Source organism: Lynx rufus, unplaced genomic scaffold (genome assembly GCF_022079265.1).
Source record: "Lynx rufus isolate CCGP_SWC_20201006 ecotype Redwood Valley unplaced genomic scaffold, mLynRuf1.p SCAF_10, whole genome shotgun sequence".
Lineage (NCBI taxonomy): Eukaryota > Metazoa > Chordata > Mammalia > Carnivora > Felidae > Lynx > Lynx rufus.
Window position 1 is genome coordinate 25,809,990 of NW_025814824.1, and position 25,753 is coordinate 25,835,742.

Here is a 25,753-nt window from a genome sequence, read left to right on the forward strand (position 1 = left end):
GGACCAACTGAATTTCCTTGGAAATATTCCACATGTTCAAAATAAAAGAGGGAAGTAGTCGGCATTTCCCCCTCTCAAAGTTAAATGTTTGAAACATGGGATCAGGACATTTTGCCACATTCCAAGCAAGTCTGGTTTCATCTATTGCCACTTGAGACTTCTGAACTTTAAGTCTGTAGGATTTAAAGCTTTAGTCTGCTTTTATTTTTTTAACGCAGCAATAGAAGCTGACCAATTTTCCCTAATTAAAGTAATATCTAATCCCCCATAAGTTTCCTGGCACATAGCAAATATTCAGTAAGTACTGTTTTCTAAAATTGCATTTGCACAGCCAGGCCCTTCTCTCAAGATGAGAATATAGTGACCCAAAAGCATCTGAGCATTATTTAGCAGGAGAAAATCTAGGCCAGTTGACTGAGAGCTTTTCTTTAAATTGCACATGATCTCACATTCCCAAAATACCCACGCACAGGGAAGCTATATAAGGCCATGTGGCAATCTGTTCTCAGTCATATGTGCCTAATGATTAGTACTATAGATTACTGGATTTTGAATAGGCCTTCGATGCCTTTTCGCAACCCCTGTCTTCATGGAGCAGGAAGCAGAGCCTATAAAGGGGAAGTGACTCACCTAAGGTCATGCGGTTTGTCTCTTGCCTTGTTTAGGGCCAGCCCCCTCTGACATCCGGTCTCCATCTTTATTCTTTATGCATCTTTATTCCACACTCTTGCCTGGAGTGCTGGGTTCTAAGTGTCGCTCACCTTTAGACATTGTCCTCAGGGAGGTTTCATTGGAGTGCCAAAAATGAATCACAGCGGTAGCAAACATATCTGCAAAAACATAGTGGTTTTTGTGTTGAGTGTATCATTTGCATATTGGCATTTTCATTAGACTTGCTGAACTTACTGTGCTTTTTTAAGAAAGTTGTTTTCATTTATTAGACAAGTATTTCTTTGTTATAAGTTTATTTACTTTGAGAGAGAGCACAAGCAGGGACAGAGGGGGAGGGGAGAGAGAGAATCCCAAGGAGGCTCTGCTGTCAGCACAGAGCCCGAAGGGAGGCTCGAACTCACGAACTGTGAGATCATGACCTGAGTCGAAACCGAGAGTCAGACGTTTAACCAACGGAGCCACCCAGGCGGCCCCGGCAAGCATTTCTTGAGGGTCTGTGCCGGGTACTGGAGGTACTACGTAGGCAAGACCCCTGTTGCAAATGCCGTTGATGTCACACCCATACCTGCTCAGTGTCCACTGTCTGTGCTTGCCCACAGAGTCCTGTTGCAGGTGCCCATGACTCTGTCTCGGTGCTTTATCCTAGCCAGAAGCCCTTGGCCAGTGGCAAGTGACAGCGGAGAGGGAACGACTCTGCTTCCTCACCTTCTGGGTGGGATGACTCCAAGGTGCATTCACTACCGCCTCCCGAGACCCCCAGGGATTTGAACTCTAGTTGTACACAGTGTGTCCCATTGGACAAGGACATCCACTGCCAGCTTCTTTCCCTGCCTGCTCCTGAGTCCTTGGGTCAGAGTCTGCTTCGGAGGAAGCCTTGTCTAAGACAGCCACTGACTTCTGGGAGCTCAAGTTCTAGGAAAGGATACAGACAATAAACAACAAATCAAGGAAGTAGGGCCATTTATTGGTGTGTGCCGAGAAGGATGAGATGGTAGTGGAGAGACATTGGCTAAAGCGGTGAGGTTGGGGCCCTGCCGAGGATGTGCTGGCTGACCTGAAGCCTGGAGCAGGGATTAGAGAGCCCAGAAGATTCTAGGAGGAGGCAAGAAGATGTGCAAAGTGAGCAGGGACAGGAAAGAGGCCAGGATGGTGGCTTCTCAGGAGACGGCTGAGGCTACATCACACAGGACTCCACAACGAGGAACAGAAGTTTATGCTAAACGCAACAAGAAGCCGCTAGAACAGGTTAAGTAGGGGAAGGGTGTGCAGTCATCTGATTCCTACTTGAAAATGATTACTCTGGGGGCACCTGGTGGCTCAGTCGGTTAATCGTCTGACTTCAGCTCAGGTCGTGATCTCACAGTGCGTGACTTCAAGCCCCCACATTGGGCCCTGTGCTGATGGTGTGGAGCCTGCTTGGGATTCTTTCTCTCTTCCTTTCTCTCTGCCCCTTCCATGTGCTCTCTCTCTCTCTCTTTCTCTCTCTCTCCCTCAAAAATAAATTAATGAAAAAGAAAATGATTTCTCTGGCAGCTCCATGGAGAAGAGATTGGGGGGAGGGTGCCGAGGGTGGAGCAGGACACCAGTTGGAGGTTCAGCTGAGAGATGGTGGACGGTTCTCAGCACCGGCTTCAACTGTTGGCAGGGAGCATAATTAAATAGAGCTTAAAGGCAGACTACTGTGCATTCACATCTTTGTCTCTAACACCGTTTAAATGTATTTTCGTGTTTCTCCGCATTTTGTGGTGAAGAACCCTTTGAAAATCTAGTGACATCTGTGGAGTTTTTGCTCCGGAAAGATGCAAGTGCGCAGGGATACACAATTTTGAATTTGCGTGATTTGTATGATTGGGAAGTCATGGAGTCAGTTAATAACACCTCAGATATCTATCTATCTATGTATCTATCTATCTATGTATCTATCTATGTATCTATCTATGTATCTAGATAGATGATATAGATATAGATATAGATATAGATATAGATATTATTTGTCTACATGTAGTAGTTGGCAAAGGCTCCCTACCATAGTAAATGAGTCCCCAAGTGGGTAATTGTTCAAACACAAGAGTTTATTTCTTGCGTATGGATGACAGAGGATAAATGACTTCATTGGCTTTCAGGGAGAATAATTTGGTTTCTTCACAGCCTATACTTGTAAAATAATACTGGGAGAATTAGCATCGTGTCATCTTCATGTCATAACTTTCAAGTTTGCTGTGAAGGTTGTTTCCACTCTGGACACATAGAGGGGGAAAGAGCATGGAGCGACACATAGGAGACGTCTTGACAAGCTGGCCTGGAAGTGGTACCATCACTCTGGTCACCTTCCGTTGGCTGCAATTTAATGGTATGACCACAGCCAACCTCAAGGAGGGCTAGAAAGGGTAGTCTAGCTGTGGGCCCAGAAAGAAGAGGGAAATATAGTTTTCAGAAGGCACACAGCACTTGCAGCCATAATACGCATTCATGTGGTTTCTTTGGTATTTGTCACACTGGAGGTGTTCAATGTTACTTTTTCTAAAGAACAGCATAATGAGTCACTTCAGAGATTTGAGGGAAGGTAAGGGATGAAGCCAATGAGGGTTGGTCAGAAGGACCCTTTCCATGATTTCCAGAACCAGTTTACTAAAAGCAAAGCCTCTTCCTCGCCTGTGCAGATGGTACTTATATAAAGGTTGTGTCCTTAACTGAAAGATTAAGATTAAATTAAAGTAGAAACTTGGCCTCAGACTACACTTTTCTGCGCCCTGAAGAGCTGGAATTCATCTGAAATAAACTCTTACTCACTCTGGTTATGTGTCAGTTGGAAAGGGAGATGGCTGTATTGTCAACAAAGTGATTCTTTGCGTTCATTTCCCCTCCACTCTGATGATCAGTCCTCCTGGTCTTTGAGGTAATAGGCAATCAGCCACTCGGTCAAGCACTTACTGAGTTTCTACTCTGAGTTCAACGCTGTCTTGTCCTCACTTTCCCTATAAGAGAAAGGCAGCCCGGAGGCTCCTCTATCCGGTGCCCTTTAGGGAGTGGGTGTGGCCATAGGAAGCCGGAGGTAAAGTACATCCTGTCAGTGAATCATATTTTCCCATTTGCTCCCATCACAATGTTCTTGGGGGTGGAGGATGGTGAGTCTTGCTTTAAAATATAAAGAGATTACCTTCGAGAACACAACAAATTTTAATTCCTCCCAAATTAAAAGGGAGGAGAGCTGATTTTTCTCCTAACAGACTGAAACAATTTTTCTGAAACTTAGAGAAAAAAAAATCCAAAAACTGTGTTCTTTGGAGATCAGAATGCTTCTCACAATTGCATTTAGAGTTTGTGTGATTCAGCACCCACGGGGAAGATTAGGTTTCTTCCACCTTGCCTGTTTCTCATTTCTTCCCCTGATTCTCTCGCCTGTATCATAAATATTTCTTTTCAGCCCCCTAAATTTTAGCTGTTTTCCTTTGAGAGACATTTGAAAAGCAATCTTTATTACCATTTATTTTGGATCTCCTCTTAGAGTTATTAATGTGTTAATGCATTCTTTTTCCTATATTCTCCTTCTCTGGTCAGGGAAGATTAAACTTTCTTCAATATGAGAAGGATTTAATTGGTTGATTTCATAATTTAGAGTCTTTGTTAGTCAGATTGCAGAAAGACAAGCTCCTTTGAACTCACTGCAACTACATTTGCTTTTGAAGGAGTCCTTTATTTTGCAGCAAATAAAGTGTCCTTATTAAACAGAAAATAAAAGAATGTCTGGCAGGACTCTACTCCCAATGGGTGAAACATCACAGGAAATTGAGAAATTGTTTCTTTTTGCCTTGTGAGAGAATTTTCCTGGTGAGATCTCATATTAAGGTCTTAAGACTACTGCTTAAATCCATCAAGAAAGACCCATTGAACAAGGGACAGCTTTTGAGGAGGAAGAGAGGACCGATGTGACCTTGCTATCTCAGGTCTCGAATTTTCCAAGAAATCTGGGGAATGGCCAAGAAGATTGTCCTCTCTTACGAAATAATTGTGTCTCTGTGTTAGAGCTTAGACCTACTTTAGCAACTTCGGATTAAGTTTGTCAAAAGGTAGCTGCAGTTGGCGGAGCCCCTTTCATTGGTACCTGCAGACGAGGGTGTCTCATTTGGCCAAATAAGAAATGTGTCCTAAGTACGGCATCTAGCGTGCATTCCCAGTTAGACTGTGGGCTCTGGAACTTGGGCCTTAGACCTGTGCCTGAGCTCTAGACCTGTGGTCCAGACACGGGATACTTCCCTCTTATCTTCTCCACAGAGACCCCTGACCTAGGATTTGTGTCCCACGCCCATGCTCTAAGGTTAGCCACTCAGCTGAGCTCTGAGTTCCTCACAGACACTCCGGGCAGCAGCACCATATGTCCTATTATCCAAAACCAAAACCTTCCTTCTTCACTCCCCATAGTCCCCCCAACGTGGCAAGTCCTACTCACTCCCCTAAACAGGCCTGACAGCCGTCTCCTGTCCCCGTGCCCCTCCACTGTGCCCGATTCAGGCCACAACTCTCTCATGCCTTGATGTCTCTAGAAGCCTCCTTAACGGGTCTCCTGCCCTCATCTTTCCCTCTCACAATCCTGTTCCCATCCTGCAGCCAAAGTGATTTTTCAAAAATTCAGCTTGATCATATTACTGCTTGGCCCAAGGGTGTTTTGTTTTATTTTGTTTTGTTTAGAGCCTACCAGCAATTTTCATTGTAAAACCCAAACTCTTGGCCTGACCCTTGCTTCTGTTTCTCAGTTTCCTACCCTTTCCTGGTGCATCACCCCCCGACACATACAGAGCCCCCCACCCTAGCTGTGAGTGGATAGTGACAGTGCCTCTCTCTGCTTTTCCCCATTCTTGACTAATTCTTTTTTTGTTGTTGTTTTGTTTTGTTTTGTTGTATTTTATTTTATTTTTATTTTTATGTTTATTTATTTCTGAGAGAGACAGAGAGAGATGGGGAGAGAGGCAGAGTGGGGAAGGGGCAGAGAGAGGGAGACACAGAATCTGAAGCAGGCTTCAGGCTCTGAGCTGCTAGCACAGAGTCTGACGCGGGGCTCAAACCCAGGAACCATGAGATCACGACCTAAGCCAAAGTTGGACACTTAACCAATGGAGGCACCCAGGCACCCCGACTAATTCTTATTTTAAAAAACATGTGTATTTATTTATTTTGAGAGTGAAAGAGAGTGAGAGAGAGCACACTGAGCAAGGGAGGGGCAGAGAGAGAGAACCCTGATGCAGGGCTTGATCTCATGAACTGGGAGATCATGACCTGAGCCAAAATCAAGAGTCAGATGCTTAACCAACCAAGCCACCCAGCACCCCCCCCCCGCCCCCATCCCACACCATTCTTGTCTTATTCCGATCTGTTACCCAGAAGCCAGAGAACTCTCCCTTGACCATCTCCCTTAGACTGGGATATATGTTCCTCCTGTGAGTCCCCATGCATCCTGGATATACTTCTCCAATAGCTAATCCTCAATTGTCAGCTCCCTGAGGGCAGACCCAAATGAGGGAAGCTCATTTATCTTTGAATCCTCTATTGTGCCTGTGTTGATCAAGAAAAAAAAAAAAAGGAAGATCTAAAATAAAACAAAAGCATTTGGGGAGGGGTCTTAGAATTGCAATGTGGGGAGCACTGAGGAGTGAAAGCCAGTGGTCTTTATTAGCAAATTGCAGAAGTATTAGGAAACATGCACAAGCTGGTTTTCCAAAAATCATGTTTGGAAAATGTAATTACATTTTACGTCATTGGTTTTTTGAGTGTACTATGTCAATTACTAGGAAAACATCTTTTGCATAGCGTCCAGTTTTTATCCAGAATGTGGATTCAGCAGCTCTGGGTTCAGTCACATGCCTTTGCTTGGTTCAGCGGTTCAAGGTAGCTCCTGTTTCAAAAAAACAAGATGAAGTTGTAGTCTCCAAGCGGAGTCTCTCATGTTCAGAGGTCTGACCCAGGCTCACTCTTGTTGAACAAATGAGCAAAAACGAATGGCTACATACAATGCTTTCCTCTATATAAAATTGAATCTCGATTGTAATGTTGTCCACTATGGCTAATTATGGCTAAGCATTTTGGAAGATTGGAAAGACAACTATGAAAGAATGAAAAAAAAAAACAGATTTGGCATTGGAAGGGTGAGTCTGCTCAGTTACTACTTGGTGTGACCTTTGCTAGGTTTATCAGCCTCTGAGTCTTAATTCCTTATCAATGAACAGAGGGTCATATGTTATAGGGTCTGGCGGAGGACTAAGGGAGAAATGTCCTGCGAGGAGGACACACCTGGTGAATTACAATATCTGAATAAGTTAGAGGGGCTCAGACCCTCTTCATATCTGTGTTCTCATGTGGCAAAGGTGAGAGTTAGGTGGAGACGTGCCATCTCTGTTCAGTTAGGCGGAGACATGTCAATGGCAGGATGGAGGTAGAAAATGGTTCACGCTTTGATTTCCCATTGGGTGAACTGTGAAAATACACTCCTGCCTTCTCACACACTATTAATAAAAGTAGACCAGGTATGGTGGAAAAGCAGCTGAATTCGTGTGTTGGGCACCTTAACATTACTCATCCCTTTGGACTCACTAATTCCATTTCAGGATTTATCCGGAAGGAATGATTTTTGAAAATGGGGACGGATGCACCTGAGATGTGGACAGGTGTTCCTTACAGTCGTATTTATTATTACAATTGACGATAATCTGTAATGTGTAAATCAGTGAGGGGCTGCTATGGCATTGTCCTTCTGCGGGTTCTCCGTAAGATGGAAACGATTTCGAAAAAAAAATGCTCAAGTGAAAGAGGCAGTCTTAAAAAGTTTGATCTACTGTTTAATTAAAACTATGTAAATCAAACAAATGGAGGAAACCAAAAATTGACCAGTAGGAAATACCCTCTGTTTTCAAAGGGATTAGTGGTAACTAAGAAAGCCACAGACACAGCGCTGCCTCGCTAGACTGAGGACCCAGTGAATGAGGCTCACTGTCTTCTGTGCAAAGGGATCTTTATTTGGCATTGGATAGAGGCCAGACCTTCATCCTGTCTTCTAAAACCTGGAAGAAAGCATTCAGAGGAATATCAATCAGAAGTAAAAAATCGCCTTCGAGGTTGGGGAGCCCACGTTGTAGGCTACCAAGGGAGGAAGGTTAACTAGAAAAAAGAGTAATCATGATGACAACTGTGTAAGGCATTTTTTATCGTGCCAAGAGTTTTCATATACATTGTTTCACTTAAATTGGCTCTTCTACGCAGCTTTACATCTTCACTGCCTACAAAAACCACTGTAGATCTGAAGATCTGAGAAGCACAGTTACTTATTTGGGCCCCATACCCTTTATCCGCCTCTTATCCAGGGATCCCCCCACTGTGTAGAGTTCACTTTGAACCCCGCGGAAATTACATAGAGGGGCACAGTCAGGCCCAGGAAACAAATAGGCATTTCACTGTGGCTTTATTCCCTGGAGGACCTCCAAACATTTGTCAGATCTTTACTTACATGCGCTTCATGGAGCTTTGTGTGACAAGAGGCACAGAGCTGCTGTGAACTCCCCACTGTCACACAGCAAGTCAGTGACAGAATCTGTGTAGAATTAAGATCCCCCCCTTTTATTTCTCCTTGAATCCCCCTCCAGCCCAAGTATCAGTTCTCCCACGGGACTACGTGTTCCTTTTGTCACTGCCTGCCTCAGCTCCACAAAAGATCTGTTTTGTCTTGTTATTTTCCCACATTGCTGCAGTCGAGAACCATGGTGCATTTGTCAAACGCATTGTGTATTTTCATCCCTAGAGCTTAGTTAGATGATTTGATACTTAGGAAGAAGAGAGTGAGAAATCAAGAAAACCGCTCAGAGCCATTAACTCTCGATTTGGGCCATTTTTCTCAAAGACAGGCTACTGTCTCTTACCTGGTTCAAATGCCCATGTTCTCAGGATGAGACATAAATCTTTACACCAAAATTCAAGCATCTGTTTCCAGGTGTTTGAGAGGAAGCTTTGTTCTTCACAGGAGCTTTTTGAGGAAGTCTGTTATTTCACTAAGGACAGTGCTGAATACCCCTGGTTTACGCTTCTCTTTCGAAGTTTATTTTATGTTTTGTTGTGGTTTTCAGATTTCTCATGGTTTGGATTTGGGAAAGTAAAATCAAGACAAGGTGTTGGTAAGTAGTTACTCCTTCTTTGGATAAGTAACGAGTTTATGTTGCTTGATTCGGATGAAATTGCTTGGCCCTTCTTCCCACTTGTTGGCCCCATGATTAATTTTCTGTGTTCCTTGTTTCTGATTTGCTGAAGAGAGAGGCCTAGGATTTTTCCAGAAAAGGCATGGCTTTCACTCACTGAGTTCAGCAAATGGTTTTATATTTTTGAAGTCGACTTGTTTTCATCCCAGGAAGAATGCCAACTGTTGTACCAGGTCGAGGTAGTTGCTGGGCTTTTAAGAAGGTTCAGGAAAGAAAATGCAACAGCACCAAAACTCCAGGTACAGGAAAGTTGGCTAAAAGTCACGTCTGGACAAGCTGGGATCTTAACTTCCTCCATTGGCCAAGATGTAGTACGCTTCTGAATTGGTAAATCAGCTGTTCATTTATGACCATTTCTCTTTCAAAACAAGACTCTAACGTCCAGACGCTCTGATTTGTACTTGATTGCATTCTATTCCTTGCATTCAGACTGTGTGCTGACAATTGAAAAGCAGAGTTTGTAGCTTACCAAATGAGTGCACATAATGTATCTCATCACTGGGATTGAAATCAGGTGTGATCTCCCGGGACCTCCAATTTGTTCAGTACTTTCTATGGGTACAGCGACTATGAACAGGAATTCACTAGAAAGCACAAAAAGACAGACTGTCTTACATCTTGCACGTGTGTTTCCAAGATCTGGCCATCTTGGGCGTCTGTGTATTGGTATATATTCTGGTAGCCAGGCTGGCTATAGGTAAAACTGCGAATTAGGGGAAATGTACCAGTGTCATGGAGCGTTCTGGTTCTGAGTCATCCGTTCCATGCAAGGAACTCTGTTTCCTTTCTTTTTATGAGCCTGATATTAGTAACCCTGACCCTTAGGTAGCCCCATGAATTCCAGGGTCAAAGCTCGTAATCAGCAAAGCTAAGATAGGGACGTGGCAAAATTGGAACATTAAACTCAGACATCTCAGGATTTGTTGGTGACTCCCCGAGGGGCACATTTCAGATTCAGCTAATCTCAGTCACTTTGCCAGGATACCAGAGACTGCCCTGCTGGGTGATCTTAAAGGTGCTCTGTGTTTAGGCTTTGTGTTCTGTGTATGTGTTGGCGGGGAGGAGGCAGAGGGTGATAAGGTTTCATACCATAGCGCTGTGAGATGGGGGTCTTTTCTCCACTAAACAGAAGATCACTGTAACCATGTAAGCATTTTCCAGGCCAGTTTGCCCTGCTGAGAGGTGCTTGTTCTTAGAAAACTTCAAAAACAGGGCTTCACCCTTTTAGGCCACAGCAGAGAGAATTTTCCTTCAGAATTGTTCTTTGAGCCACAGTCCATCAGAGATGCTGCAGCTTTAAAATGTAGGTTTTATTATTATTCGGGTCTGGTGAGGCCAAGAGGCCAGAGGAGGACAGCCATTGAAAAGATAGTCTGTTACTCGCCGTTCCTGAGAGGAGAGGGCAGCCACACCATGGTGGGGGGACCCCAAGGGAAACTCTGGGGTCGGTCAGAGGGCAGAACATGGGGGCAAGAGCCTTTATGGCGGTTACCATAGGAAGGAACTGGTGAGACAGGGTAAGCAGGTTTAGGATCGGCTGGTTTGAGTGACCTTAGCAGACTCTGGGGCAGACAGGCTGTCCCCACTTGGCTGGTGCCTGGCTCTGGGGTGACAGGGCAGGCGGATAGTGGCCCGGAGTATGACAGCCTGATAAGGTGGTGCAGGCTATGGACTGGTTGGACTGGAGATGGAAAGAATGCTCTCAGAAAAGTTCTTTACCATCGCTAGGGACTGGCTATCCTGGGAGGGGCAGTTCCTTCAGGGTCAGTGAGGCCCCAGTGATGAAGCATCAGAATACAGACAGTAAAAGACATGATTAATACAGCTGCCCAGGGGCGCCTGGGTGGCGCAGTCGGTTAAGCGTCCGACTTCAGCCAGGTCACGATCTCGTGCTCCGTGAGTTCGAGCCCCGCGTCAGGCTCTGGGCTGATGGCTCGGAGCCTGGAGCCTGTTTCCGATTCTGTGTCTCCCTCTCTCTCTGCCCCTCCCCCGTTCATTCTCTGTCTCTCTCTGTCCCAAAAATAAAAAAAATAAATAAATTAAAAAAAAAATACAGCTGCCCAAGAACAATGGCCTCTCCCCTCGCCTCGAAGACATTGTCGGTCTTGAGAGAAGGAAACTCCTTTCCCAGGTGACCTTCAGCCATTCTTATCACAGGAACACAAGTCTAAGGCTTGGAAATATCTGTGAGTCAGACATGCGGTATGCCTTACCAAGCAGCTCCGTTGACAGAAAAAATCTCTCTTTGCACCTGCAACATAGTAAAATAAAAATGGGCTGAAAAATGTTTCCAGGCATAGCCCATATTTGTCAGCTCAGTAATTAGAACTATGCCCCCCCCCAACAACCTGGCAGGTTGCACATATCCCACAATTTGAAACTTCTTATTAATATTATAAGACTTTTTTTTCAAACCCTCATGTGAATTCCTTATAACACGCTGTGATGTGCCCCTGACTCTTCTTCTGTCTGTCTTTTTGTGGTGTCTCCTCAAGCTCGTGCACAGACACACAATGACACATCCCGTGATAGGCACAGACAGCCTGCTGTCAAATTATATAGACATTCATTGTCCCTGCTGAGAGCTTTTTCCCCTTCCCAACTTTGCTGTGCTCCGTTAGATCAAAATGTTCATAGAAAAATGGGCTGGATCGCTGCAACCTTGCCAGCCATATCAATCTTCCAGGATTTAGAACATCGATGATGAAGGAAACAGCACTTGAATTAATATTTCACTTGATAAATTGTTGAGGTTTATGTGTTGCCGAGATTTGTCAACAGCGGCCTTCTGGCAAAGCAGAAAGGCTTTTGAAAAATGACCTCTGATGCTTTATACCACTTTTATGCTTAACATTCCCCCCTCCAAACAGAGAGCCCATTCCCTGGGGCTCTGTTACTGCAGAGTCGGGGGTTCTACTCAGAGAAACCAAGGCAAAGAAAGGGTCTCCTCTGGTGGAGGAAGAAAAGCAAAGAGCAAGTATCTTGCTGTAATTCTTTAAGTCAGGGTTCCACTATGTACATGGCAGATGATCCAGAGCCCGAATTCCTGGAGGAGTCTCAGCATTGTCTTCTAGGTATCAGCTTCCTCCAAGATGATTGAATGCTACAGGAATGTTGATGGCCTGGCCCAGCCCAGGGGAGAGTCACAGAAGAAAGCAACTGGGATCAGTGTGTTTTAATCATTGCAGGGGCTCCAGAAGCAAATATCGCTGGCCTTCTGACAACATGTGGAAGGTCTGAACATGACAGCTCCTGCATTTCTGGGGGTAAATGTTGAGAAATGTACGACCTTGACTGCACCCACCTCGGGGAGTTCAGGCAGTAGCATGCTTTTGGTTCCTGCAACAGGAACACGGCAAGGGGGCCAGTGGTGGGGAGGTTTTACTGGCAAGATGCAGAGAACGCTTAGCATAACACATTTATGTTTTTCCATCTCTGGGTTTAAGCTCTGGGTGATCTAGGCCTGTCAGGAAGCCAATCATAAAACGGGGATGGTTAAGGATATTGGAAAGAACTTGTCTTTATAGCTATTCTTGGCAGAGTTTCTGCCCTTTACTAATACCGGTGTGCTAGACTCAAGATGAGCACAACCAGTGAGCTTGCTTTTGCTTTGAGTAATCTGAAGATTCTAAATTGGCTGTGTGAGGACTTGTTTGCAGAATTAAGCCAGAGTGTATCATTAAAGGCAACTTAAATGCACATCCCCTTGAGAGGATGCTTTAAAAAATTACCTATAATAGCAGTTGGCTGCCTCCTGCATAGTTTGTTTAAGATTCAGCTAGCTGCGGAATGTCCAATTGTTATCACTACAAACTGTGATAATCCCCGTCTGAGGGGGAAAATGAATCTTGGAGGTCGGGGGACGGATTACCATTATCTTTCATAGGGGATTCGAAAATGTGTGACACAGTTACTTTCGTCTTTAGAATTGCCGTGCTTCTCACTGAAATAGTTAATTAATTGAGAGGGAAAAGACAGAGAAGGGTGGAGGTGTGGAAGCATGTGTCCTGGGTGGTTGGATGACCGCACAATCCCGTGCTCGCTCAGCAAGTAGCAATTGAGGCTTTTCTTCCCCTGGTACGCAGTTGCTTGACTGATGCTTTCATCTTTCCTCCTTACCGTTCCTTCCTGTGTTTCTCTTGGTTTATGCCAGTGGCTGTGGCCAGTGGTCCCTCCAGTGCCCCCTTCAGTGAAGTCCCCCTTCAGTGGGACCCTCCAGCCACGCAGTGCCCTGCAGAAACACGTGTAATATATGTCTGGGAGTGGGTGTTGACTTCTCACGTGCAGAATGTGTATCGTGAACCAGCGAGAACTTAATTGTCTTGAAGCTTTCATATAGACCTTTAACTCTGTGCATCTAGTTTTGTTTGCAGACACATGGGTTTAGTGGTCAGTAGATAAATTGTTTAAACAAGGCACAGTAGACCATATTTATGGGCATATACGTTCTTAGACTTGGGACCAGAAAGTTTAAGTCTTGTGTGAAATATGTCATGGCTGTGGCTTTAGTATAAAGACATCCATAGAGTAATCTACACATAATATTAGGGTTAAAGGCAAAGTGGGCAACTTTGCCTTGGGATTGATCCATTATTGTTATGAAAGTATTTTGTAGGCAAAATGCTAACAAGGTGTGTGCAGAAAGAGAAACATAGTAATAGGACCATCCAATGTAACTTTAGTCCACCGGTTGGAAGTTTATTAATAATACCTAGTAGTAATTCATACTCATGAAGCCCATTTAAGTTTATAATACACTTTGCTATCACTAGTCTCATAAAATAACAAGCAGATATTCTTTGGCACATTTTACAAATGTAAGTGGATGTAGAGGTACAAAAAAGGCAAGTGACTTGTCCAAAGAGTGGAGGAAGGCACTCAGATCTTTAAACTGCTAGTGCATCTTTCAGGATATGGTGACACAGGAATCCTGCATTCATGCTGGGAGTTTCAATGAGAGAGTGTTTGTTCTAAAGATGTTCAGAGAACAGAGAGCAAAACTGCATATTAACTTACCGGAGAAGGAAGTCAAGACAGTGGAAACTTTGCCCATCGGTGGTGGGAATAGAAAATGGTGCAGCCACTTTGGAAAACAGTTGGGCATTTCCTCAATGTGTTAAACATAGAGATAGCATATGCCCCAGCAATTCTACCCAGGAGAAATGACAACGTATGTCTACACAAAAACTTGTACGCAGATGTTCATAGCAGCATTATTTATTTGTAATGTGGAAATACCCCAAATGTCAACCTGTGGAAATGCCCCAAATGTCCATCAAAGGGATGAACGGATCAACAAAATGAAGCATATCCATACAATGGAATATTATTTGGCAATAGAAAGGACTAAAGTAATGACACATGCTACAACATGAGTGAAGCTTAAAAGCGTGCTAAATGAAAGCCGTCTGTTTCAAAAGATCTCATATTAAATGATTGCATTTATATGAAATGTCCAGAATAAGTCCACAGAGACAGAAAATAAATGCAAATTCATGGATGCCTGGGGCTGGGAGTGGGGGACGTGGGGAATGACTGAAAATGTTCTCAAATTACATTGAAGTGATGGCTGCACAACTCTCTGAATATACTGAAAACCACTTAATTGTATGCTTTCCATGGGTGAACTTCATGTATGTGTGAATTATAGCTCAACAAGAGCATTCAAAGCATTACAGGAGAATATGTTGTTGTTTTTTTTCCAACTCCAGGCCCAGCTTCAGTTATCAGCAATGATGATGACTCTGCCAGCCCACTCCACCACATCTCCAATGGGAGTAACACCCCATCATCTTCAGAGGGCGGCCCCGATGCCGTCATTATTGGAATGACCAAGATTCCTGTCATTGAAAATCCCCAGTACTTTGGCATCACCAACAGTCAGCTCAAGCCAGACACATGTAAGTACAGCTGTTTATACTTACTTTTATACTTATTGGCCTGTTTGCTGCATAGCTATATCAATCAGCGTGTTTATCAGAGCGCCTGACAAGGATGACTGAAGGGAGGGGGCAGTGAAATGGCTGAGGATTGGTGGGGCTTTGGGCTGATGGAATAGATCCTTTAGTTTGCTGCTTATGGAATTCTCAGGGTGTGTGTCCTGCAGGGCTTGGGACTGTGGGCAGATATCGACTTCTCTTGGGATCCATTTCCCAAAACCATTTGTCACCATGAAGTTGGAATCAAGGCATGCTTGTCTTGAAAAAGATAGAGACAGAAACCAGAGGTATCAGTAGACTGCACATACATCAGTTACAAAAGACAGGCGATTGGTGGCTTTTAAACTGGATTTATTGAAAGTCATTAAAATATACACTATTGGTAGTCAGGAAGGTGCTGTGTTGCACACAGGTGGTATTGACTCAGGTAGTTCTGTATTATTTGTTCAGTTCTTGTTCCCAGCATGAGATTTGTGGTCATGCCACATTAGGAAAGACACATTACAACAGATCATGTGCATATTAAGTACACTGACCTGTTCTTCACAGGACCAAGTGAACCCATTAGCCTCTGTTGAGAAGCTTGGGGTTTTCCTCAGAGACTCTTATCCTATCTTCAAAGCCACTGCTCAAATATAAAAAATGGAGCATGGCTTTATGGAAAACAAAAAATAAAACCACAGTGAACAAACAGGCTTATGCCATTGGAACTGCAGGCCTTTCTTCATACATGAATAAGGAGCCAGAACATCAGGTGGCCTAGGTCTTAGGGGTTCACCTGACACCAATGGACACCTTCTGTCTGTTTGGCATGTTCTTACTCTGTCTTAAATACTGTTCTCCTGCCTGGCCTCAGAGGTAAGGTGTAACAAGTGCAAAGTTAGATTTTGGAGACTGACTTTCCTAAGAACTCTCACGGGATAAAGGAACTTAGCAATAAGCATCTTTTCGCATATAAGGAAATACCTATAATTTCATCCTATTCATTCAAATTTACCCCCAAGGTATGGTGAATATTGCATTTTAATGTAATCATTAGAAAAAAAAACAGTATTATGAGCTTGTAAAGTATGAAACTAGACCCACCATAGATTTCAGTTGAATATGCAATATGACAAGATAAATAGAATAGCATATATGAGGAATATTGAGTTCCTTGAAATAAAAATTGTTTGAAATCAAGGTATTATTAATCCTAATATTGTCATTATGGTGTGAACAAGATGCATGGAGGCACTGCTTAAAACGTATATTCTTTGTTGAGATAAGTGTCCTCCAAAGGTCCATGAAATACTCTGCATGCATAACAGTCAAATGTTGAATAAGGCAAACCAGGGTACTATGATGGGAGAATTCTGTCATCATTTTGATGGTGCTCCCCAGAAACAGAGTCTTTTGACACCCCTGTCACCACCAGTACCAGGTTATATGATATACTTCAGTTAACCTGAGGCTGTATTATAATTGAGGTTGACAAAAATCAACCTGTCCTCAAAAGTTTGTTCTTCTTTGTCGATGGGGAAATATAAAGCTGAATAATCAAGTAGATAGCATCAGTGCAATACATGCAATAAGAGAAAATGAACCAATGATCAAGAAAGCAAATAAACAAATGAGAACCAAAAAGAATATAGACTAGGTGGCTGTTGAGTCTATAGTTCTATCTGGATGTGCTTTCTACCTTTTGAAGTCTCACAGAAAGTTTCTAAAGGTGGTTTCCTTAATCTAGAGTCCATGGAGAGTTTTCAAAGTTTTTTAAGTATACATTTTGGTTATTTTGGAGGAGTCTTGGATTTGTGGCTCAGCCACTCTATGTCACCCCCACTTAGAAGGCATGGGAAGCAAGTTTAGGAGACTCGTATCCTCCCCTCAGTTTCTGTCCTCCAGAACATTGATTCTTCATTTAGTAGTTCCTTCCTTATAAAGTCTTGCTGGGCCCTTCACCCAGTGGTCCTTACCCTGCTCAGGGTTCTCAGTCACTCACAACATCTTACATCAGAAGAATTTTTTTTTTCTTCCAGGCATCAACTTATATGCTCTTTCATGATTTTTTTAAAAAAAATTTTTTAACATTTATTCATCTTTGAGAGACAGAGAGAGACAAAGCATGAGCGGGGAAGGGGCAGAGAGAGGGGGACACAGAATCCGAAACAGGCTCCAGGCTCCGAGCTGTCAGCACAGAGCCCAAGGCGGGCTCGAACCCACAAACTGTGAGATCATGACCTGAGCCGAAGTCGGACGCTCAACTGACTGAACCACCCAGGCGCCCCACTCTTTCATGATTTTAAGAATACTTACCATCATACATCTTCCATGAATCTTTTTCAAAGAAATGGGAATGAAGAAGCAGTTTACTTCTTTCCTTCTCTTCATTCTTTCCTAAATGTCATTCTTTACCCCATAGTTTTTTCCTTTGTCTTCAATGTATGTTGCTTCTTGTTAGGTCCTGAGTCTGACCACTCTTCAGTATGTGTTTATATAGTCTTGTTTAGGTTAGATTGTAAGCTCCAAAAGAGCAGGAACTGTGTCTATTGAACTATTCTTTCATAGCAAAGGACATGATGTACCTTTGATATTGGCCGGATGTTGACCAGATGTGGCTATGTATTACTGAAATAGTAATTACCAATAGACTTATAACAAGTAAAGATGAGCCCATAGCCTTTTTCATTGGCACTACCCCTACTAAAATTGCCTATATAATAGTTTATTTGTTAGACAAATTTTTAACAATGTATTAGCCAATTTAGTCAAATTTAAATAACAATTTAGCTGAAATAAGCTTTTGACCAAAAAACAAAAAACAAAACAAAACCTTTCTTTGAACCTTCTAACCATAGTCATCCAAGAATTGAAGTATTCAAAAATGCATAGACCAGAGACATACAGAGAGATTCGTTGCTATAGGCCCATCAAATTTTGGGAGCTTAGCTTTCAGTGAAGTGATTCCCATTAGATATACCCAATGAATTAACCTCCAAAGAACCTCAAAAGAAGGGGTCTTCCAAGGAGTTGGATATGTTACATTTGAAAAACAAAGTTAAGAAGATCGCAGAAAAAGTTTAGAAATTTCACCATATACTTAAAGCAAACTATCTTTATGGATAAGACACCACTAACTTGACCTCATTTGGATCTTGGGCCACAAACCAGCATATTTACTTCTTTTTCCTAAGTATACGTGCTATTCAAAGATGTTGGCTTTAGAATAGATGTGTGATCTTACAAGGAGTAGTTCCAGTCTCATTCCACTGAATTGTAAGAATCTAATACAGAAGGTGAAGTTCAATTCATTAAATATTTATTGACTACCCACAACACTCTTACAACGCCAAAGAACCTGAGATTTGGTGAGGGTGGTAGCATGTCCTTTGCCCTCAAGGAGTCTCATTGTGAACCGAGTGGTTACAGACACTGTCATATAATCACAGAACACCTTGATAGGATAGCTAAGAGCAAGGGTCCTGACCCCCAATTACCTATAGGATCAGGCGGGTCATAGGAGAAACAGGCTGGGTCAGAAAGATGATGTGGCGTAGTGAAGGCCATACTAGAACGTGGGCCTTCTATTACCAGATCCTCTCATTTTTCCAGCAAGAACAGCATTTATTATATTTATGTGAATTCCCTAAGGTTTAAAACACTGGGTGGGATCAATAAATTATTTCCATATGAGTCATATTTGGTCCATAGTCCACCATCTGTTTGCGGCCCCTGAGTTAGACCTTAAAGGTCAATTAATACAAACCTTATTTTACAAATGATGCTCAGAAGTGGCTTGTCCAAAACGACACAGCCTCCATGCTTGCATAGCTTTGCTTTAAAAACAAAACAAAGAAAACACAAGTAAAAAATCAGGATCAAACCAGATTTCCTTAAATGATGTGTAAAATCATTTAAGTGAAGGGTGATGATAAATTATTTCCCCCAAAGCACTTTTTCACTCTCAGGAGCTATGTGAGTGGACTCATTAAAAAAAAAAAAAAGAAAAAAAAAGAAAAAAAAAAAAGTCCAGAGATGGTTTGCAGGATTTTAGAGCAATCTGAACAGGACTGAACTGCTCCTGAGCACTTTCCAATAGCAAGTCTGTCTACTTTATTTCAGGGCCCAGAGGTTCCCCCAAGACCGCCTGATAATAATTTGGTATTTGGAGGCTCCTATGTCACTGCAGGAACTAATGGAGGCTAAATCCATGGCTGATGGAGGAGAAGAGTTCTATGGTTATCTGCAAATTCTGGCCAGACAACATCTTGACGTCACTCCTTAGCTTCCATTACCTAGCCAAGCAAGAAGTTGCCTTCCAAAGAGAAAGCAGTGTGCTCTAATGACTAAGCCCTCAAAGTACTATGCCACTTTAACTATAGACCCATCTCCTCGATCAATCAGGATGGCAAGATGGAGCTGAGGAGCTCAGCAACATCCAAGTCCGGAGTTGGTCTTTAATTCAACTAGTCTGTGTAGACGTGTCCGAAAACCACGTCGTCTGACAGCACGGGGTGGTTTCCCAGTAGGATTTGCCAACTCGGCTCAAGGGCAGCGGTGCGTTATCCTCTCCTTGACTGCTGAGAAAAGTTTTGACAGGGTACAATGGAAACACACCTTCTGGGCTGAAAAAAAAAAAAAAAAAGAAAGAGAGAAACACTAACCAGCAACTCCCTCCTCCCCCGGCCCCGAATCATCAATCTTGGGTTCTTTCGAAGGGTGGGAATGCATTATAGCTTCCCCTGCAAGAAAACTGAATGCTGTAGACTTACTGTCATCCCTAAATGTGTGTCTTTCCTAGAGCAGCCTTGTAAATTAGCTGGGGTCCTAGGCCTGAGGCCAGAATTAAATTAGAATTGTCTCTAAATATGAACTGTATGTGTTTGTCCATGTAGCGCATGCCCCCTGTGAGTACCTAGGGCTATAACTCCCTAGGGCAGATGCATATACAGAATTCTGACTCTTTCCCTTTGATTCTGCTTCCAGTGAAAAGTGGATATTTATTGATTTCCTGCAGAGTGTGCCATACTTCCCCAGGTATTATAGTTCACGCGTACGTGTGTATGTGTGTTCTCGTTGGTTTCATGCTTATTAGGCCATTATGTACATAAGCACAGATTCATAGACCAGCTAGGAGTAGGGAAATGAGACGCAATAAGGAGAGGGAGCCTTTTAACTGCGGTTGAAAAGATCACACAGGGCACTCCTCCTGCTCCCCTTAACTGCCATACCCAAACCGTCATTGTGTTAACAATAAGGGGAGGAAGGGAGGTGATATTTTTCACAGAACTGCAGGGGTTTTGAACGTATTTGCAGCGTCACTTTGAGTACACACGAGCCCAAATCCTGAATTTGTCTTGAATCCAGGGCTGAACGAGCGCTTTAGATCAAAGGATGAGAGTCCTAAGGGTGACCCGGGGTTATCAAACCTCAGAACGCCCGGTGGGTGTGGCCCATTTTGTTGGGCAGGGACAGGATTTACAACCAGGTGGAAACAATTGCTTTAGCACTTTTCTGTATCTTTTGCCTATTCATTTTTGTCTTTCAAAAGTGTATTTTCTTCTAAGCATTTAATCGGCCAAGTAATAGCTGTATTGGGAACTGTTTATATCCCTTTCGAAGGCTGTGACCTGCACTTTAAAAATAAGCTAAGCCCATTCCGCCCAGCGTGAGTGTTCGGACGGAGGGGAGAATGCAGTTATTTTAGGATCCTTAGAAACTGCTTCGTTTACAGCACACTGGCTTGACAACTCATCCCTTGGGGGTCTTCGTGGCTCGAATCTGAGGTCCCAGACTAATTCTGTCTCCCTCTTGGTGCCGTAGCTCCCCATCGCTAGCTATAACAGCTTGATATCATATTCTCTTTTCAACTCCAGAGGAGATGGCAAGAAGCTATCAAATAATGCTTTAAAAAGCAACTTGAGTTCCCTAGAAGAAAGGAAATGAATACATGCTGCATAATTACATTTAAAATGTAAGCCATGTTACAAATTCCACAGAGATGAAGCTCGGTTAGCAAACCAGTTTCAAGCACGTTTACATCTAAGTCAGATAAGAGATGCCATTTTATTAGCATTTGACCACTGGGTGATACCATTTGTTCTCAAAAAAGAAATGCTACTCAGAGGACACCGGGACCTCCTAGAGAAACCACGCCAATCCCACATTTAATGGCCGAAAGGGGAAAATGACTATGGATTTAGGGGGAGAGACACTCCTAGTGATGTTCTCAGACTTGTTTTTACTTCCACACCTTTGGCCAGCCAAGATGGAACTATGCATGCCCCCACGTCAGACATTTCAGTCTGATGTCACCTAATCATCAGTGATGTCCTGGAAGCACGCTGGTGGACGCAGAATCCTAATGCATTTCTTCTGAGCACTTCCCAAGGCCCAGCCTGACTGGAGCATGGGTGCCAGCAGGATGAATCTAGTCCGGTGGCACCTCCATTTTGGTTTCTGGTTGGTCACGCTTGCACGGACCAGGGCCAGCTCAGCAAACACAAATGCAGAGGAGTCTGTTATGCTGCTCAGAAGCTCCTGCTATCCAGATGCTGGGAACAGTTGAGTGCTCCCTGTGGCCAAGCAGAGATGGCACGATGGGAGTTTTTCTGGGAAGTGGCACGCAGTCCTGTATGGCCGCCATTATAGCAGAGTTCAGGTTCTTCTCCTTGTGAAGTGCACATTTCCTCCGTTTTTGTTAATTCTGCCAGCCCGGGAGGGTAACTCACTGTGGCAGAGCTTCTTCTCAGATTACCCATCATGCCAGCTCTCCATGTTCTCTTTATGTTCACTCACGTTGTAGTTGTTTGACTGAATATCCTTTTCCTTGGGAGTCCTCATTTCCCTTGAAAAGCAGGTAAGATGAATTTGCTCTATACCATGGACAGAACTGAAGAAAGAACTACGTTTATTTTAAGTTTACTTATTTATTTTGAGAAAGAAAGAGCAGAGGAAGGGCAGAGAGAGAGGGAGAGAGAGGATCCCAGGCATGCTCCACGCTGTCAGCATGGAGCCCGCGGTGGGGTTTGAACTCACAACCCACGAGATCATGACCTGAGCTGACACCAAGAGTCAGATGCTTATCCGACTGAGCCACACAGGCTCAGGCTACTTCTTCGTTCAACCTGATAGCCGAGCACAAAGGCAGTCTTGCTGCTAAGACTCAGCCCCTAAGTGGGAGCCCCAAAGGGTTCCTGGATCCATGCTGCCCTCTGTCTGAGCCTCCTCCCTTTTGCTGAGAGAAGTCCGTGTCTTTCTGAATGCTTGGCCTCCTCAAACAAGAGAAAATTAGAAGGCAGTATTTGTGCCCAAAGGAAAAGAAAATGTCGGTACTATAGTGACTACCAGGACTGAGGAGGTTCCTAGGATGCCAAACATTCCATTTTAAAATGAGGACAGTCCCAGACAAAGCACAATGGATTGGTCGCCCTAGGTGGCATAGGCTTGGTGATTTCTGCTGCTAAGACAGAATTAAGTCTTAATGCCCCCAAAAGCCTTCAGGTACCCTAGAATGAGATATTTTAAAATAGAAATAAATAATACAAGTTATACTAGGAAATTTGGAAACGTAAGAAACAAAGATGAAATAAAAAAATCACCTGTAATTCCAACCATTAGAGATACCAACTGATATCAGTTAAATATGTATATGGCTTTCCAGACTTAAGAATATCCTTTTAGTGCCTGTGATATAAAGTCTGTTTTTGCCTTTGCCTTTATTTGTACTGGACTTTGTTCATATTTCTTTCTTTTTTTAAGTGTTTATTTATTTATTTTTTTTTTTTGAGAGAGAGAGAGAGACAGAGTGCAAGCAGGGGAGGGGCAGGGAGAGAGACACAGAATCTGAAGCAGGCTCCAGGCTCCGAGCTATCAGCACAGAGCCTGATGTGGGGCTCAAACCCATGAACCATGAGATCATGACCTGAGCCGAAATTGGACGCTTAACCGACTGAGCCACCCAGGTGCCCCTGTTCACATTTCTGTAGTAATGGCTCACCTTGGGTGGATTGTGCTGGAAAGTCTGTAGAAAGCATGTTGGGTATGTTACTGCCAGTTTCAGATTTCTTATCTGCTCGGTGGTACTCAGGAGTTAAGACAGGTTGACAGGCTGAACGTGGCTGGCCACTTCAGGTCTGGCCTAGAGGGACCCTAAATCCAGAGGTGTTCAGCTCACATGGGGAGTGTCACAGAAGAAATGAAGACTGTGTCGTGTGCTGGAAAGATTCAGGAATGAAGAGGCCCCTCGTTCTGCCAAGGCAGGCTGACAGGATTGGTTTAAGGTCAACACTTTTGATGACTCCAGATGTAGTTTACTGCTCAACTGAAGCAGGTGATCACCTTTTGTCCCCTACTTGTTTGCCCTAGCCAGGTAGCTCCTCTTGGGGACCTGAGTGTGCTGAATCTTAAGGGCCCGGCTGGATACATCTAGTATGTTTCTCACTATTTAGGGACTGCCTTTCTTCCACCCAGGATCCCCCCCGGGTTGTGCATGAATCTTTGATGAGTTGGAATGTCTCTTTAGTCATTCAGCCATCCCTAAACTTGATCGAGTTAGCTGCTCACTGATCTCCAGATTTTTTATACAGAAAGGCTTCTTTCTACTTCTGATGACTTAGGCATCTAGGCCGAGACCGGTATTCTGGCAAGGGGAACTTTATCGATTGTACAACATATGTAGTATGTCAGTGTTGGTATTAAGGTTGACAGATTCTAAAAATGAGTTCAGAATAGATAGATTCCTATGATCTGTAAGAGACAAGACTTGTGTGAGTTTGAACCCAAGCAGGGGTGGGAGGGAGGGGAGAATTCTAGAAAGAAAACAATGATCTAACACCTAGTGTCTAAATTATTCTTATCACTTACCACACATGCTATGAATATGGGTAGATGTCAACATTCTCTTTATCCTGTTGCTATTATTTAGCAGCTATTTAACTGTGCCATTGACCTTCTGGGTGCAATAAAGTAGAAACCAAACTCATTATTAGGTAATGATGAAATGTAGACTGAGTGCCATATTCCTAATGTTCCAACAACAAGGTGGTTGATGTAGAGGGGACAGGATACAATCCTATGCTAATTATATTGAAAGAGTTAGTCTTCACATTAGAGAATGTCTTTATTAGAGGAGATTACATGATATATCTGCTTGTAAAACAGCAGAGGAACAACTGAGCAACCACCTGACTTGTTTTCTGGCAAGAATGGTGGGTGTCCTGGTCTGTTTCATGCCCAGTACTCATCCCCACCCCTGCTCTTGAACACAGTTCTCTACTGGAGTAACAAAAGTTGGCTTTCAGTCCATTGCTAAAGAACAGAGAGAAACTTAACTTGTTATCCAGAGACAGGACTCATACTCTTACCTTCTATCAGTTGAGCACTAACTGGTCTCACCCTGTCTTCATCCTGGTCTACTCCTTTTGAACCATAAATGTCAATTCCTCTGCCCTTCTCATGCCACCCCTCTCCCTCCTTTTCTCTGTGTATTGGGGTTCAGGAACCATGATGCTAATGATGACATTTCTTCCCAGCTCCTACTTCCATATTGCCATTTGCTGATACCCAAAGAAGCAGATTTGCATCCGTAATCACTGCCTGAGCCTTATTTAGATAAGGCTGTTTGTTTCTTTCCAAGGGCTGTGACTTTTAGGATGTTTCTCTCCCTCCTGAGAGATTTTGTTTTGACTTGACAGTAAAATTCCTCTATTTACATATAACATCTTAGTTTTCCTTGAGCCGTACCCAGACTTTTATCAACATTAGTTTGGGAAGAGGAAAACACTCATTTCATTAGTAAGATACGGGGGATGGGTTGCTCTGCCTTGGATTCCTGAACACCCGAGCTTTGGGGAGGGAGATGATGGTAAAGTAGCAAAGGGAGTAAGATTGTCACTCACTTCCTGAATCATTCTTCTTCTCTGGGCTTCGTATACTATCTTTTGTTTCCTACAAATTTCACCCCAAGTCTCAACAGAAGTAGATCCTAGTCAGCTTTGGGTCTGACAGCTGATCTAAGGGTACTGTCCTTGGTGTTGACAACTCAGTGCCATCTTTTGTTCTCCTGAAGAGATCTGTGTCATTGAGGGCTGAGCTTCTGTGTGTGGGCCGGGCTCTGGGAGGGATTATTGGGTGTGGGAGGCAGTGAATTCATGTGGGCCCTCCACCCTCTGCACACTTCTGAAGGAAGGGACTTGTGCGGGTGGATATGGATGCCAGTTCCATACCAAACCAAGTCTGGGTGTTGCAGCCATCCCCTCTGTGAGGTCTTCCTGCTTCCCCACCACGGGGCAGTGAGCCTCTGGTGGCGGGGCACCTGCCTGCTGACTTATAGTGCTGGTTCACAGCACTTCGGCCCTCTGATGCTGCACCATGGTCTGCGGGGGTGGGCTTGGGAGGGGTCTTTGTTGACTGCTACATGTTGCTTCGCTTTCTTTCCCTCTCTCCTTTGATGCAAGAGAGCAGACCTGAAACATGACTTGTGTTCTTTTACTATGTTCAGAGACTCCATGGCTTGTCTACACCTATGTATGAGTGAGCAGTGGAGCTGGGAACTCGTTATTATATAGACATGTACACATGGAAATGAGATCTGTTATTTTGGAATTTGTGATGTAGTTGATAATTCAGAGCCAAACACGTATACCAATAAAGACAAGTGTGAGATCCATGGGTCTGTTGCCTGCTTTTGTTACCTACTGATAATTATTCTTACATGGACTTGAGAATATAGCTGAGTGTTGGGATTCCGAAAAGCACCACAAACAACATCCTAGAAGTTGTCCCCATTTGTCCCCATTTAGCTCCCAAGCAGAGTCTCTAGGCTTTTATGAAGCTCCCTCTGCACCCAGGCAGGGCCAGGATGAGGGTAAGGTGGGTGAGGGCCTAATTTTTTTTTTTTTTAAATTTCTACATGTTTATTTCTTT

General features: G+C 43.6%; 1 protein-coding gene across 5 annotated transcripts in view; it reads left to right on the forward strand.

Annotated features, from left to right (window-relative positions):
• NTRK2 (neurotrophic receptor tyrosine kinase 2) overlaps nt 1-25,753 on the forward strand; it is a 332,327-nt gene that overhangs the window by 170,081 nt on the left and 136,493 nt on the right. For 2 of the 5 annotated variants that reach the window (XM_047097632.1, XM_047097621.1), the window contains one exon: nt 14,618-14,806. In XM_047097632.1, the coding sequence (XP_046953588.1) occupies nt 14,618-14,806 (189 nt within the window). Of the gene's footprint in view, nt 1-8,777; nt 8,826-14,617; nt 14,807-18,949; nt 18,979-25,753 lie in introns of those variants that run through there. The other 3 variants (XM_047097642.1, XM_047097611.1, XM_047097652.1) reach the window with 3 other exon arrangements.